At 28.9% G+C, this 17,843-nt stretch overlaps 1 protein-coding gene across 3 annotated transcripts; it reads left to right on the forward strand.

Annotated features, from left to right (window-relative positions):
- The first annotated feature begins 7,494 nt into the window (after positions 1 to 7,494).
- On the forward strand, positions 7,495 to 12,149 carry LOC107422801 (uncharacterized). 3 transcript variants are annotated; one of them, XM_025075516.2, is made up of 7 exons: positions 8,592 to 8,789; positions 8,923 to 9,501; positions 9,590 to 10,408; positions 10,851 to 10,928; positions 11,176 to 11,367; positions 11,449 to 11,574; positions 11,728 to 12,149. In XM_025075516.2, the coding sequence occupies exons 2-7, from the start codon at positions 9,466 to 9,468 to the stop codon at positions 11,833 to 11,835; spliced, it is 1,359 nt and encodes a 452-aa protein (XP_024931284.1). In that variant the 5' UTR covers positions 8,592 to 8,789; positions 8,923 to 9,465; the 3' UTR covers positions 11,836 to 12,149. The 3 variants fall into 3 exon arrangements, with proteins under 3 accessions (XP_024931283.1, XP_015887785.1, XP_024931284.1); XM_025075515.3 differs by lacking the exons at positions 8,592 to 8,789; positions 8,923 to 9,501 and adding an exon at positions 7,495 to 7,923; XM_016032299.4 differs by lacking the exons at positions 8,592 to 8,789; positions 8,923 to 9,501; positions 10,851 to 10,928 and adding an exon at positions 7,500 to 7,923.
- The last annotated feature ends 5,694 nt before the right edge of the window (positions 12,150 to 17,843 follow it).

The following is a 17,843-nucleotide window of genomic DNA, read 5'->3' on the forward strand; positions in this document are numbered from 1 at the left end:
AATTTTAACGGTTAAACATTAAAATTATATTTTCACAATATTATTCAATAAGAAATACTAGCTTTTAATATCCTTGAGCATTTAACTATTAAAATTAATGACAAAAACTTATTTTGATATATTATGGAAAGTGGACGTAGGTGATGAAATTCCAAAAGCATAAGAAAAAAAAATGTAATTATGATAAATTGCAAGGAGTTTAAATGGAATTTGAACTTTAAGAATATTATTCATCGGAATTTTGCTTTATATTTGAATATGATCATATGGTTCTATATTGGTAATAATTCTTTGTGTGCTAGTCATCAATGTTAATCTTGTTTATCTTTTGCATTAGCCTCTTTCTTCCTTCTTTTTTTTTTTTTTTTTTTTTTGTAAATATCTCTTTAGCTATCTATTTATATGTAAAGGGATCTTTTATAAAATAATAATAATAATAATAATATCATAATTAGCGGTAATTAGAAACAATGATTTATATTTGCCTAATTAAAACATTATTTACTTATTATTTAAGTTATACCCGGCTATATAAATAAAAGAAGAACCTAAGTGCACCTTTCTCAAGTTGAAACAATATTCACTTTGATCAAGATGTCTTAACTATTGTTTTTTGTTTCAGTAGGTATAAAATAGGCCTTTCCAAATTTGGAAAAAAACATAATAGGAACATGGACAAGAATATATAATAAAATGTTCTCAAATAATACACTTTCTGCATCAAAAAGTGAGACAGGCTAAGTTTATAATCCCCGAAGCTTTGATTAGGATTGCTACTTTGCTATCTAGCTCTCCAAAGCAAAATTATGTGAAAGTTGCAAAGCAAGAAATATATATATTCCCCTAACAAAAATAATATTGATTCTCATAATCCCAATTTCATATCAAAATCTTAAGCATATATATATAATCTTTGTGATCAAATTAAGCACAAAATATATCTTAGACAAGAAATATAATTAAAATTTCATTTTGAAAGTATTACTAATTAGCCCCAGATGCCAAATTTCCAGTTAAGGTTAGATTCGTTCGAGCTAGAGAAAAATATCCATATAAGAAGAGTATGTGATTCTGAGTGAGAATTAAATTTGTCCCCCTCATGCTTAATATCATGGATAAAATTAAGTTGGTAGATTTTGAAGGGGATTGATGCTAAAACAACAATATGACATATATTTATATTTTGTTTTGACTGAAAGCACTACTCACAACTGGCCAGATTGCTTTGTTGGAAAATTCTATATAAAAGAAGAACAGCCTCTATTTAACTAAGCGCAATCTGTGGATGTGCAGGGCAAAAAAAAAAAAAAAAAAAAAAAAAAAAAAACACAAACATATATTCTCTTTTTGTTTCAAATTGTGTTTTTTCCATGTTAACCTAGTGCATGTAAAATCAGCTAAAAGTATGATTAATATTATTTTTTTTTGGTTCTGTATTGATTGTTTAAACTTAAAACTTTTTTTGTTTTTTCCTAGTGTTTGATATAAATAGATTTATGTGTCTATGCAGAAAGCTTAGCTGGTAGGAAGTAAATATATAACCTTTCTACATTTCTCCCTCGCATATTAGGTAATTAACCAACACTTTGATATCATGTTAAATTGAAATTCTGGAACAGATGATGATTTAACAATATATAAATCACAACACAAATATCATAAGTGCATGATATATAAATCATGTTTTAACATGTACAATTGATAAACATATATAAAATTTTATATCATCCCTACGTCATCATCTATGCATGGCCATATTAATTGGTAGAAGACTAGCTAAGGCAGAATCCTATATACATAGCATGCATGTGAATGGTCGTTGCAACCGTGCCTTGTCTTACACCCCTCAGTCTCATCATGCCTTGAATTTGCAAAATATCAGCAAAAAGAGGCATAATACAGTGAAACAAAATTGGTAATGTCTACATTTTCATGAAGAAATATATATATATATATATATATATATACACATATCTAGAATATTTCCCCTCTTTGAGGAGGAATTCATATCATGTATGAGAGTGATTTTCTAAGGAAAAAGAATTTTTGCTAAAAATGGGAAAACAGAAGCTCTCTAGAACTAGAATCTTTTTGTTTTTCCAAAACACGTGAAAAAGCTGTCATTGTTGAAGATTAAGAGACCCAACAGAAAAACAGCATAAGCATAGTCCCTCCCCAAAATGACTTAAAGATTGGTAAACTTTTTCCCACAACATAAGCATGATGGATGTGTTTTTGAAAAAACAAACCATTTCAAGGGTTCTGTAAAATTGGCTTTAATGGTGGGTGACAAGATTTAAAGGGTGATTCCTGTTGCTATATGATCTCTGCAAGCTAAGTGTGAAAAATTACATATAATAATATGAAACTGGCTACCATATATATGACATATAGTTGATGCAAAGCATCATATCCCTAAGTAGAATATATACTTTATTATTATTATTATTATTTATGTGGTTTGCTAAATTGCTAATGTTATGTGCTTGGTCTGCCCTTTTTCACCGATCGACTTGTGGAATCGAATGTTGGAGCCAGCTTTGGTTTAAGCTTTGTTCTCTATGTTTCATCTCAACAGTATCCGATCCCCAAACACATATATACATGTACATATAATATATATATATATATACACAGGTTCGAATAAGGTTTTTAATATTAAAATTAATATCGAATTTATTTTTTAAATTGCATCAAGATTAAAATTTAAAATTATATTTATTAATTACTGAACTAATATAGTATATTTTTTCTAAATAAGATTTTAATTTGTTACTAAATCGGTATTTACCTATATTTTAAAAACTTAAATATTAATTTTTAATATAATTCAAGAACTAATAAAAAAAAATTTAATATTAAAAATATCACATCATCATGATATAAATTTAATTTTATATATTCATATACTGTATATATATAGTAATATTTTGCCAGATGATATCAAACATCTTCTACTAAATACACACATCTGATGGGACACATCCTACTAGATGTACACTATGTTTGAAAGGAATAAAAAGGATAAATTTAATGAGGAAATGAAAGGAAAAATAAATATCATAATTGTTTATTTGGATGATCACTTAATAGGACCAAAAAAAAAAAAATTGAAAAAAGAAAGAAAGAAGGAAGAAGAACGACGAAAAGTAAAAACAAATTGATGGAGTTTACAGGTTTACAAAAATATCCTAAATATAAAATACTTCAATCAATTAGTTTTTAATTAATAAACATAATATTGAAATATTCAAAAATTACATTAAACACTTTTCCTTTCCTTTACTATCATATTTGAATTGAAAGCTAAATGCTTAAAATAAGAATAATCTATTGCTTCCTTTTCCATTTTTATCATTTTCTTTCCTCTCATTTTAACAATCCAAATAAAAGTTTCCTTTCCCTCCTGTTCTCTCAATTTAAACATAATGGTACTATGGTAGTGAGATGTTTGTCACCACCTTACCTTGCTTGACATCTCCAGAGTAGAATGAAATTATTATGTTTAACAATTATGTGTATATATATGTATAATAAAAAGATTAGCCTTCGAATTTTTATTTTTGGTTCGTTATATTGCTCCACTTGTATGGCAATGAGGACTAATTGTTGAGTGCTTTCACTTATCTTGTAACGAGTGTTGAGATTAGTTATTTAAAAAAAAAAAAAAAAAAAAAGTGATCAGATTAGAAATATTTGTAAATATATCTAGTGCTTTCACTTATCTTGGTACATGCAAGCGATCAAATTAGCAATAACGCATATATAGTACTACTTCTTTAGGAAATGATCCTAAATTCAAAATCTTCCATCTTCACTATTTAAAAAAAAAAAAAATTCAAAACCTGCATATATTGTTACAACCTAATGGCAGCTTAATTAAGATTAATTAAGCATTTTCGTAATACATGTATCGCTGAGCACATACTATAAATTCTCTTGGATTATAACTAGCTTGTACTGAATCATAGCTAAAAGATAACAAAATTAGAAAAAAACCATTTAACAAATCAGAAAAGAAGTGCTATTATTATAATTAGGGATCATTTATTTAGTGTTAAATGCATTTTAGTACACTTACTTTTTATAATTTAAGTCTAATTTTTTTATTCAATATCAATCAGGCTTTTGGTTTTACATTTTATTGCAATTTGGACATTATTTAACTTTTAATTATACGATTTAATTATTATATCATTTGTGTGACATTAAAGTATATTAATTTTTAAACTAAAAACTATTAAACTGTAAAATATTAATATTAATTTTAGAATTTTGTACTTGAGTCCCATTTATTATTAAAAAAAATATTGGTATAGATCATTTAATAAGTATTAAACTGTATCAATTTTTAAATTAAAAAATCTGAAAATACAAACTATTAAAACTAGTTTCAAAAACTTTAAACTTTAATATTTTTTAGTTCAAAATTTAATGTAATATAATATTGGTTATGTGAAAATGATTTTTAAACTTTGTTAGTCGAAAGTTAAAAAGAACCAAATTACAACAAATCGAAAAATAAAGAACCTAAATTACTAAATCGAGAAATTAAATATCTAAATTACAAAACCCTAAAAATCAAGAATATCAAAGTACAATCATTTTTTTTTTTAATATATAACTTTGCATTCATTTTTTTTTAAACAGTTGCAACATATGTATAACTAATTAATTATTAATTTTGAAGGAGATATAAAAATATATGTATGGTGGACATCCTAATTTACTTTTGTTTGTCAGTACCCCTTGCTAGTTATAACCATACACAAATGACCCATTGAGCCAAACACAGGGGATTATGTAGCTTTTCATGATTAATATTATTCTATATAACATGCTAATGGTCCACCATCTTAGGAGGCCTCCTTGGTCCCTATATAAATAGAAATATAAATATTCGGGTTGAGAAGGAGACATATAATATATATATATATATATATATACAGTCCGTCTATGGTGCGGACAGTCTTCATGCGGACCACAGTATTGGTGACGGTTTTTCATAGTATTGGTGACGATTTTCTAAAAAACAGTCGTTAATACTATGAAAAACCATCACTAATACTGCAGTCCTCATGCGGACCGTCTTCACCATAGAATTTCCATATATATTTATATATATATATATATATATATATATATATATATATATATATATATATATATATATATATATTTTAAGTTTAGGCAGAATTAAAAAAAAAAAAAGCGAAAAAAAGGAAAAATTTGCCACAAGTACTGATCAGCCATATATATATATATATATATAAGTATTGACTTACAAAAAACATATAAAAATATATAATATATTGGGGAAGACTTTGGATGTTAATTAACCATGAGACCTATCTTACAATATGGGAGAATAATTGTTCTTCTGGATGTGTTAAAAAAAAAAAAAAAAAAAAAGCAAGGGGCAGTACATACTTTAGGTACGTACATTGTTCAAAATCAATAAAGCAAGCTTATAGGCTGTCTATGAAGTTTAGAATCTACATAAAAAAGAAATCAATATACATATATATATATATATATATATAAGATAAAGTTCAAGTTCAATATCCCTCCAACTTTATTATACGACTAATCTTGGAAAGAATAACATAGAAAGTCAATAATATCTATGTATTTGAAAATAGGTTATTAAATAAAAGAATATGAATATTATCGTCGTAATGTATGTATGATTGTGTGGGAATGTATGTATATATGAATTTTTAGAATAGTAAAATAATGATAAATATTCCAAAGGGGCAGCACAAAAGAAGTATAGAATATGAACTGTTAGGTGTGGGAGCTTGTGATAGATGTCTAATATAGAAACTCTTTTTTCATTCTTAGATCGAATAATATAGGAATTTAATTATATGAGTTTCGTTATTTATTATTATTGATGCTTGTTGTTGGTGGAATTTCTGGAACTAAAACAATATTAATTATTTTATTTAAAATTAAAAATCTATATAAAAACATAAAAACATAATAATAATAACTAAATTATCACATCAACTATTAAATTCATTATCATTGATAATGGATTACCAATAATGATAAATATTATTCGTTCTTCCAAGCATTTTCATTTCTAGACCATGACTATGATTATCATCATTATGTGTGTGTGTGTGTGGAAGTATATATGAACTTTTAGAATAGGAAAAATAATTATATATTCCAAAAGGGTAGCCAAAAAAAGAAGCATAGAATATGAACTGTTAGGTTGCGAGGCTGTGATAGATGGAGATCTCCACCACACATACCTTTTTGAAGAGGTAAATTTTTCAAAAGTTCTAACTAATTCCCCTTCCCTTTTTAAGTCGTTTTCAAAAATTTTTATCTGCAAAACTCTACACCGCTTTGCACTTCTTTTTGCACATATACCATCTTTCATTATTATTATTTTTTTTGACATGACAATTTCTCCACTATATATATATACATAATAAAATATACAACACAAGCAGAAGGGTCTTGGTTTTGAAGAATATGTAACTTTTCTATTCGAGATTGAAATTATCCATCAAGTTTGAAATTAGTCAAAAAAAATATCTCTATCAATTCACAATACAAATTTGTTATATATATTCCATAGCTTATCATTTTACAACAATTAAAAAATTTCACATAATATCACAAATGCTAAAAGTTATTGAATATTTTAACAACAATTTTAATTTTAAATAATTAATCGAGGTATTTCTCATATGACAATTATAAAGTTAACATGTCAGAAAATATTTATTTTATATATATGTTTCTTGTCCAAAAAGGCAAAGAAGTTTCAAATATCTGTTGAGTTTCGAATTTCCAATCTTTTTCATACGTATTTGGTCAGAAATATCTCTATCCAGCCACAATGAAAACTACTTGCAATATATATATATATATATATATATATATATTCCAAAATCACATATTAATATGATATTTTTATTATGGAAGATATGGTATTACTCATATGATTTATATCGACATATTGTCCATTATAAAAGTTTTGATACAAAAATTTCAGACCAAATACTGTTTTTTTTTTTTTTTTTCCAAAATCAAACATAAAATATACAAAATAAATTGATAAAAAAAAAAAATGATCCGTGTACAAAGCCAAGAAGTTGTAAAATTTAAGTAGGAAAAAGAAAGTGAAATGGCGTATAAAGGAGGGAGAAAAAAAAAAAAAAAAAGAAGGGAAAAATGGAAATGCAAAAAGGCTTGGTCAACCCAATTTCTGCTCCACAAAGCTCCGAATATAAATCAAGAATAAATAACCCGACCAACGATGCCACGTCATAAATATCCACGTGTCGAGCAAGGAAGGGATGCCACGCAGGGGCCAGGACCCAAAACTCGAGGCTCGCCGTGTTCATCGGGTTGACACCCTCTCAAAAGAGTGCCAAGTTTGACGGCTAAGTACGGACAAAACCCCCCATTTGTCCTTCCCCACTATATATAACCATGCCTTTTGCCACCCTATACCCGCCATTTTCTTAGCTTGACTAATCAAACTTTCTCTCTCTCTCTCTCTCTCTGTTTAAAAAATTCTGTTTTTTTTTTTTGAATTTTTTTTTTTTGATTTCTTTTTCTTTTCAAATGGAGAATTTTAATGTTCCAATTGTAATGGTGGTTTTTGTCACACATTTGAAGCTCAAAAGGGTTGTGGAAGAACATTGTACATTTTTTTATTTACTATTTTAAGGGTGGGTTTTCGGGGAGAGAGAGTTTATATCTTTAATTTTGTATAGTGAAAAGGGGTTTCTTTCTCTCTTTTTTTTTTTTTTTTCCTTTTTTTGGGATATATTTATATATATATATATATATATATATATTTCTGTTTGGCAAAAGGGAAAATTTTTAACCATGTTGCAGGACGTGATTCACCAACATCATCATCATCATCATCAGCCTCATGAGCAGATACCCATTGTAATGTTTCTTTTCATTATTTTTTATTTTTTTTTATGATTTTCTAGACAATGTGTTTGTGAATTTGCTTCTCTGTGCATGCTTTTTATTCATTTTTGCTGTTGATAATTTCTTTTTCACATACCCTTCTGTGTTTTCTTTTGGCATATAGGATTAATTAGTTTTTTTTTTTCTTTTTTAATGATTCAAATATGTTTAGTTATTGCTCATTCAAACTCATACATATGTTTCTTAGTTCTTTCAATTCAGTTATATTTTGATTCATTTCTGTTCTTCCAAAAGAGATATAACTTTTTTTAATATTTTTGTTGGGTTTAAAAGTTTTGGTCTCGGAAGATGTATGTGTTTTCTTTATCATTTTATACCATTTCTTCTTTTTCTTCTTTTTATGCCTCTCCAACACCATATAATTGCCCTTGTATATATGCTTTTTTAGTGCTAAATTTCTTAGTTTGATTTTGGAATTTCCAGATGTTCAAAGATGTATTGCATCTCGACTAGAATTTCATATATTTTTCAAAGATGAACTCTAAAAACATCATCCTAGAATGTGCTGAGATTTGGATTTATCAGCCAATGATTGTAGAATTAAAACATATCCATGAGTTATCTTACAAGTTTGGTACCTCTCAAAGAATTTATGCCGCGAAGAATGATTTTTCGTTTAGGCAAATGCATGGTATATTTGACCGGAGTCAAAAAGGAAAAGCCAAAGCACGAAACTCAATGTCGTTTTCAATTTTGTGCCGCTCATTAAGTGAGTTACGGCACATTCCCATATCCACTCTGAAGACAAAATTTCAGTCTTTGCTATCAAAGCCATGCTCACCAAACTGCATGTCATTGTCTGAGGCCATTATCGCCATGTAGAAATCTAATCCTTTAATTTTCCTTCTTAGTTATTTTCGACTTTTCTTTGATTAGTGTGGAATATGTAACTTTTTAGGCGCTTCTTGTTTAAGCTTTTGGTCATCTTGATTCTTTTGTTCATTTACCCAGGGAGGTGGCCTATTGGCAAAGCATTTCACATGGATAACATAACTGGTTCTCTTAAGTGCTTTTCAATTCGGAATGTTTGTTCAAACTGGGCTTGTTTCTATATGTTGAAGAAAATCAACATACCATGAGCTTCTTTCTTTATTGCACCGTTGATTTTTTGCTAACATTGGGTACCTTTCTTCCTACATGTCACATGGAGTACAAATGCACATCTTTTTCTACTTTGCACAAAAAACCCACCACAAGACGAACCTCTTTTGGTTATCTTATGTGTTCTTGATCAAAAATAGAAATGGAACATTGGTCTTTGACAGCCACTCCGAATACTTGTTTCTCAGTGGTTTCTTTTCCATATATACCTAGAGAGGAGAAAAAGTGTGTGTGTGTGTGAGAGAGAGAGAGAGAGAGAGAGAGAGTTCTCCTTTGACATAGGGTGTGAACCTATTTAGTACCTTCCTAGTCTCCTATGTGATTAGGGACATGATGTCTATCAGTTATTGACATCGGTTATTAAGAATTGGGTTCCAACCCATATCAAGAAATATGAAGAATCATGCTTCTAGTTTTCTTAAAGAAAAGGTCAAGTATAATTTAGTGATAAGGATTTACAAATATTCTGTGTTTTAGTGATTTAACTTTGTTGACATTCTTTTGTATTGTTTTGCAGGATGATATTTCTAACCAGATGAATTCTCAAATTTTCGAATTCTGTGATCCTGATCAACTTTTCCCAGAGACCCTTCAGAACTCTGAGGTCACTTCTTGCTCCAATGGTTGCTATGAAGAGAACTCACCATATGCTACACAACTTCCATTACCCCCTGATATAGAAAAGTTCAATAGCTACCAGGACAACAATGCTAATACTGACAACGCTGCCACTGCCCCCACCCCAACAACTACCAGCACCACCAGCACCACTACCACTGCTACAACTGCAGCTACTAACAACAATACCAACAATACTAACAACATGTCCATAATCTTTGACACACATGAGGAAATTGACAATGACATCTCAGCTTCCATTGACTTCTCTCCATCCCCTCCCTTTTCTGTGCCTCATTTAATTCTCACTTCCCAGCAAGAACAGTTTGATTATTCTTCAGTAGAGCCACAAATTTCTTTAGCAGATAATTCTGTTATTGAGGGACTTTCCCATTATCCTAGTGACTCAGTTGGGCCTATTATGCCGGGTCCATTACCATCAGTTTTCGAAGAGGACTGCTTGTCTTCAGTGCCTTCTTATGTAGCTCTTAACCCTTCTTCTCCTTCCTGTGCTTTTCTTGGATCCACCATGGGAACTTACTTGTCTGCTGGGGCTATGAACGCTGCTACCTTATCTGCTGACAATTCTGGGATTTTCGCTGGCAGTATTCTCATGGCTTCTGAGTTGCAGCCACAGGAACTGGAATATCAGGGAGACAGTGGTGGAATTTACTGTCCTGATTCAATTCAAAGGGTTTTTAACCCTGGAGAACTTCAGGTGCGAACAACTTTCTAATAGATGATCATGTTTTTTTTATTGTTTTCACATGATGTTCAAAAGCTTAAATGGAAAAAGATTTTCTAGTTTGGAAGATGCAGGTTTTCGTAAACTACATGGATAGAACAAAAAGTTCACAAAACAATTGGAGAGAAGTTTCTTAATAAAACAGTACAGAGAAAAAGATGTCAACTAAACTAGTAATGTCAAGTCCATTCGTAAGGTTCTGAACCTAAGTCCTTTTGATTGAAGATTTTAAAGAATAACTCTTTAAAACATTGGCCTTCTTTGCAAAAATTGTTTTTTTCAAGTTATCACAGTGGAAACATTTTTTTTGCCCTTATATTGTATATAGAATTAAGAGGGCAGTCTGGGTATTTTCATTTTACTTTCTTTGTCACGGTATCTTTATAATTGGAATTAAGGCCAATTGCTTTAATAGAGATTCAGATTTGAAGGACTTCTGTTTGAGACTTATGGTCCAAAATCATCCATGGAGCTACATAGGGCCACATCCACTGTATGAACAACTTGCTCATCTATTCTTTTTTTTTTAACTGTGAGTCACTTGCATGGAGATTGGTATGTGGCATATTTTATAGCCTTAACCAAAAAATGTCAATTATGCTTTATCAATGGTTTAAATGATCCCAAAACATAAAAAAACAGATCTTTTGTTAGACAAGGGACCAATATAATATTTTTTTGTTTTCATTGACTCAAATTTTCTTTTGTAACATTTTTTTTTTTTTTCCATTTTTCTAAAGGCACTTAGCACTGAAAGCCAACAACTGGTTGCTGTGGGTGGAGCTGGGAATTCTACTTCTTTAGCTACAGAGATTCCAAATATGGGAGACCAAAATTTCAAAGTAGGAAAGCTCTCTGTTGAACAGAGGAAGGAGAAAATCCACAGGTACATGAAGAAAAGGAATGAAAGGAACTTCAGCAAGAAAATCAAGGTTCTCCTCTTTCTCACCTATATGTGTAAAAGTTATATATAAGATTCCATTCCCATACTGACTCTGTAAACAAAAATGCAGTATGCCTGTCGTAAAACGCTCGCAGACAGCAGACCTCGAGTTAGAGGAAGGTTTGCTAAGAATGATGACTTTGGAGAGACCCCAAGGCCTGCATGTAGCAATCATGAAGAGGAGGAGGATGAAGAAGTAAGTTTTGTCGTCTACGTACGAGCCAACTTGAAATAGTCCTATCTAATCCAGCACAATATGGCATCCCAAACAAACAGTCTTTTAAATCCGCTAGGCAAAATCTTAAGATTTCCAATCTCATTTGAGTCATTTTCTGTGTGTTTTTTGCAGGTTGTGGTGAAAGAGGAGGATGAAATGGTTGACTCCTCTGATATCTTTGCTCATATCAGTGGAGTGAACTCATTCAAATGTAACTATCCCATCCAATCCTGGATCTGATTAGTTTCCAAATGGCATTACACAATTTCTACCAATTTTGCAGGACCCTCTTTCAGCCAAGGATTTCTATGTATCCTGGTTTAATTGGAAGAAAAAAAAAAAAAAAGAATAATTGGGGTCATTAATTATATATTTATAAATAATTAAGGCAGGCTTTTATAGAAAAAGTGAATAACAATGTAATTTTTGTAGATACTCTTCTTTATACCAAACTACAAAAAAAGGTTACACCATAAGTTGTACAATATTTTTATGCCATCTTACTTTGCTGCAAAAAATAGTCTAATTAATTCATGTAGTTTACCTTTTTTTCCCCTTCGATCTGATTGGCTTACACTTTTTTACCTCCATGTGCCTCAAAACTGAAAAGTTATATTGAATACTGTGTTGATATTTTTGCCTTGTTTGGCCATGCATTGAAAAATTCTAATTTGATTTTAAAAGCAAAGAATTGTACAATTGTTCTTTAAACGAATAATTTTATGTTCCTAAAAGCAAAAAAGTAGATTCATTCATTTTGATTTCTATGGTCTCATACATTGTCAATGTCAATAGGTTGAAAATAATATATATATATATATATATATAGAGAGAGAGAGAGAGAGAGATTATATATATACATATATAAAGATTTAATCCATCAAAAATTATCTCCCAACATATAATATGAGATGATGAACGTAGTATGTATTAAAGTTGTTATGTCCTTAACTAAGTTTTTGCTACATTATTTGTAGCTTATTATAAATTAAAAAATAGTTTCTAAAAGAACAATTCTTATAGTAAATATATATATATATATATATACGTTTTTGTATATAATATATATACAGTTTTTATATTATCCACAATCAAACATGTAGCAACCTGCATCGTGCATGGTGAACTCAAATCATTCAAGGACCAAAAAGAAAAAGTTTAATCCAGCAGGGTTATTAGGAGAAAAAACAAATAAGAAATGAGGAAGGAGATCAAAGTTGGTTAGTATTAGTCCTATAAAAAGCCCATGAAAGTTTTAGGTCTAATTTAAGTCATTTTTATATCAAATTATTCACATATATTAGGACAATAGTACTGTCTGCTGGTTTTTGTTTTTTTGAGCCTGGTTAAGAATTTTACTACCCTGCTGACCCTTTGAGAAAACTCAGCATGCCATGGCACATGTACTAAAGAAGGTCGATTTGGGTAAGTCAGGGTTAATGTCATTCCAAATCATATGCTCTTATGTTCATCTTTTATATGGGAATTTTTTTTCCCCCCTTTTTTTGATGATTGTGGGTATATATAACAGTGGTTTATTTACCAAAAAAAAAAAAAAAAAAAAAAAGACTGTGTTTGGTTGGGCAGAAAAATAACCGAAAAGGAAAGGAAACGAGCAGAGGACCAATTAATCTTTCCTCCCAAAAGTAAGTACAATTCAAAGGGATGGAACAGAAAAGAAACTTCAATGATTTTCCTTTTCTTTTCTTTTATTCCTACAAAATTTTATTAATTTTATTCCACCAACCATCAAAAGAAAAAAAGAAAAAAAAAAAGGATAAAGGAGGTGCAAAGGTAAGATCACATCATGGAGTTGTTTTCTTTCTTTTTCCAATTCCACTTTGTGACTAAACATAAAAAAAAAAAAAAAAAAAAAAAAATTTCTATATGCCTTCATTTCTATCTTAAACAATAATAGATTGGAAGCTAAATTTTCCTGTCTATTCCAATATTTATGCCATTCCCTTATAATTCTGTCATTCTGCCAAAGGCACATTTATGGGTTTTGTATATATAAAGCTATAACTATCAGGTGGAATTTTTATTTTATTTTTTATTTTTTCCAAAACAAAAGAACTATAACATAACCATATAAATTCAAGAAAATAGTGGAAGTTTATTATGAGAATCAGTAACAAAGTAAACTTGTTCCGTGGGATTGCTTGATTGGGAAGTTCAATTCCTGCTCAGCCAATGACTTGGCTTATTTGTCTTATCCCATCTTTTTCTACCAATTGATAAGATAACACGCTAAAGGTTGATAAAATAATAAAACATTCAAGTTAAAAATCATACAACTGATAAATGCTATTGCTATCACATCACAAATAAAATTCTAATTTTCAAAAACCAACATCAATTAATTTTTATACTTATCACCAATAGTGTGAATAGTAATTATCAATAGTAATATTCAAAATTGATGAGTGTACTTTTAAACCAATATAACATCACTATCTTTTGGCAAGTTGATACCGCAATACCTATTGACCTTAACACCATGTATTTGTTCGATTACGACTTGTTTTATATCGTAATTTTCAACTTTTAGATTTAGTTTATTTTGTTTGGTTTTTTGCTTTTGTTTTCGTTTTATTATTATTATTATTATTTTTTTTTTTTTGGGAAAAGCATGGCATCTGATGTAGATTACTTCTGGGCCTCAAGGCCCAACCTTACAAGCAAAGTTAGACTCAAAAAGCCCAACCTTATAAGTAATGTCAACACATCACATAGCCCAAGTCACAATTAATTAATTAATTAATTAATTACACCACTGATACAAGTTTGTCTTTCAAATTGATCTTATATTCATATTTAAGCAAGAGTGGAGGGAGAAGTTTAAGGCAAGGGAAAGAAATAATAATAATAATAATAAACCTATATTCTCCTAAATTTAGTGCTACCTAGTTGTTAAATAAAGACAAAAATCCAACAAATATACATAATTTTTTTTAAAATATCGTTTGGTTGTATTATTGAAAACGCAATTGAATTGAAACCCAATGCTTAATTTTTAAGACAAAAAGGATTTCAGACAAAAAGGATTTCCTATCTCACAGATTTTAAAGAATATTTTGTTTTATACAGTGTAAAACTCAGGCTTATTGGAACAAAAGGACAAGATGACGAGGCATTAATTTATCCTATGAAAAGGGCCAAATTTTACATGTACAGTTTTGAATTTGACTATGCATTTGACAAAAATTAGAGCTTTGGAATATTAGGTGAGAAACAGTTTTGTTTCCATGGACTTGTGGTGCATGAACAACATTTTTCCAACTGGTTGTTGGTTGGACTTGGAAAGACGGTTCATAGAAAAACAAGTTTATTATTGTTAATGTTGTTATTTTTAATTTATGAATCAAAATTAAAACAAGGTTCATATAGATTTGATTTTGAGTACCGAATTGTCCAAATTCTAGATTCAGTTGGTCCCACTGCCACAAACTCTGAAAATATTACAAGTGCCGGAATTTTTGGATGTGAAATAAATGTTTTATTTTTATTTTATTATTAATAGTTTTTTGAAATGTGTACATTATTATTTCTATATATTTTTATAGCAGCCGAAAGTTAACCAATACAAGGACTTTTGAGTCTTTTGAGTCTCTGAGGTATTAAGTTTGACAAATCAAAAGGCAAGTGGGTATATCAAACTTTTCTATTTCAAACTAAATATATGAAAACCATGATTGAATTTACACAAGGGAATGGACCAAATGGATTTTGATTAGATCACATTTTACATGAACATGTGAACCCAGTCTTTTAATCACTTATATATTTTATTATGTCTTATTCAATAAATGGCAGGAATTTTCCATCATTTTTAAAGACAACTTAATTGTCATGGAAATTGTCCAATAATCAAAGAACGGATTTCTTCTTAGGAAGATAAGAATTTGAAATTTGAAACCCAATTACAAATTATAAAATTTTATTTGTAGGAATAACTTATAATCTTAGAAGAAAAATAAAATTTTTATTCTTGTGCTATATATATTTATGACATGAAAATTTCCAACACCTACTTGTACAGGCCACATGTATTGAAGGATTAACTAAACATCACAAAAGGGTGGATGAATTAATCTCAATTACAGAAATGTGGTAGATAAGATATAACCCAGAGTTATCTGGATCATTATGTAAGTTGATTATATACCAATCACATCATAATAATTCACAAACCAAAATTGACACCCAAATAGCATATTAGAAATGTATAATAATAAAATGTATATTCTGTAATGATGCTCAAGTCCAATTGGTCACCATAAGTCGTTTCATATAACCAAAAATAAAAACTAAATTAAAAAAATTGTAAATTATCAAATGCTAATATAATGATAGTGGTTATTCCATAAGGCTGCTTGTCTCTGCACAACTTCTAAATTCCACTAATGGAAGTGGCATTTTATCTGTCCCAACTCACTCCACACAACATTTATCATAAAAAAAAAAAGAAAAGAAAAAAAGAAAAAAAACTCACTCCACACAACTCCACCAAATATATTTTAGCCTAGAGACCACCAACCCCTATATTGTTTATTAAAAAAAAAAAGAAAAAGAAAAAAAAATCAATGGGTTATTATTATTATTATTATTTTTTTATGAATATTCCACGGGTTATTAGAGAATCCAAGACTTTTAATTTGTTCCATATTTTTATTTTAAAAATAATTTTAATGGACTTTTATATTGGATTTTTAACATAAAAATAGATTTTAAAGTTAAATTTATTATTTATTTTAATATTATATCATTTTAATTTAATACATTATAAATTTCTATATCACTATTATAATATTTAAAAGAAAATTTAGATAGAAAAAAAGAAAAAAAAATCCAAAATGATAAATATTACAGATGATAGAAAAATGTAGAATATAAATAAAAAGTGTTGTTTGTGAATATTTTAAAATGTCACGTTTTATTTAAAGATATTATTTTTTATGTTTAATATGCTCTTTATTTTTAAAAATTATTTAGTAAAATTAATCTTCCCTACCCATATTGTTAGCTTTTCATTATAACAATTGCCAAAGTGAGAAATTGGATATAACAACTAGCCAAACCCTAGCACATCCTAATTAATTTCTAAAACTAACAATTTCAAGAGCTTTTATAACCAAAGGTACTCCTCAAGAGTCAAGATTGAACCTTTATGTCTACCATGCTTCTTATAAAAGAGTGATTAATCACTTTCACAAAAAAATAATACATATTATGGAATAATTTGAAAGGTCATTATATGTAAAACAAATAAATTGCTTTACCAATGTTTAGTTCTTAAATTTAACTCAAAAAATAAATAAATAAATAAACAATTGTAAAATGTCTCATGAAACAATTTATTGATGGTGTCCATTTGAGATCATTAATATTGGAGGCTAATTTAATAGGACGAGAACCATATTTTGTTACCTACCTTCATAATTAATTACTAGATACCAACCATATATATATATTTTTTAAAAAATGCTATTTATTGATGAAAACTCTAAAACTATATTAAATGGATAATTAATAGCAACAACCCATAAAAAATTGTGGCAAAATAACTAATTCCAAATTTCCAAAGGTTTAAAAAAAAAAAAAAAAAAAAACTAGTTGGAGAACTTTGAAGAAGTCAAGAAGCGCATTAATAAATGTTTAGAAATCAATGCAGAGGCGATGGGTGATTTTGTTGATGAGTATTTTAATTACTCGCCGTCCGGAATATAAATAACTAGGGATGGAGAATATGAGCACATTAAAACCAATAAAAGTTGGCAATGAAGAAAGCCTTTTAAGACAGCGAATAAAAGAGAATATATGTACTTGTATATAAAAATGTAATATAGGTTGGTAGGTATAAGGTACATATGTATGTTTCCTTTGGTGAATATATATATATATATATATATATGTGTGTATGTATGTGTGTGTATGCACTTCAACTTCCTGTATTTTCCTACATTATCCCATTTCTCTCTCATTCACATGTTGAAAGTTAATAATAAATTCTGGATTGGAGTTAAAATTTCGAACCCATCAAAAAAGAAGAAAAAAAAAGAAAACTTTTTTCTGGGTGTTTTTAAAAAAGACAATGTATTTATAATCAGCAAGTGAAGAAAAGCATAAAGAATCAATTTTTTTAATTTTTTTTATGTGGGTTTTCTTCTATCTTGTTTAAGTGGACCCCATATCTAAGTTTGGACTTAGTGGCGTCACGTTCCTATCATGCTCAACAGCTCACTTTC

Source organism: Ziziphus jujuba, chromosome 3 (genome assembly GCF_031755915.1).
Source record: "Ziziphus jujuba cultivar Dongzao chromosome 3, ASM3175591v1".
In the NCBI taxonomy this organism is placed as follows: Eukaryota; Viridiplantae; Streptophyta; class Magnoliopsida; order Rosales; family Rhamnaceae; genus Ziziphus; species Ziziphus jujuba.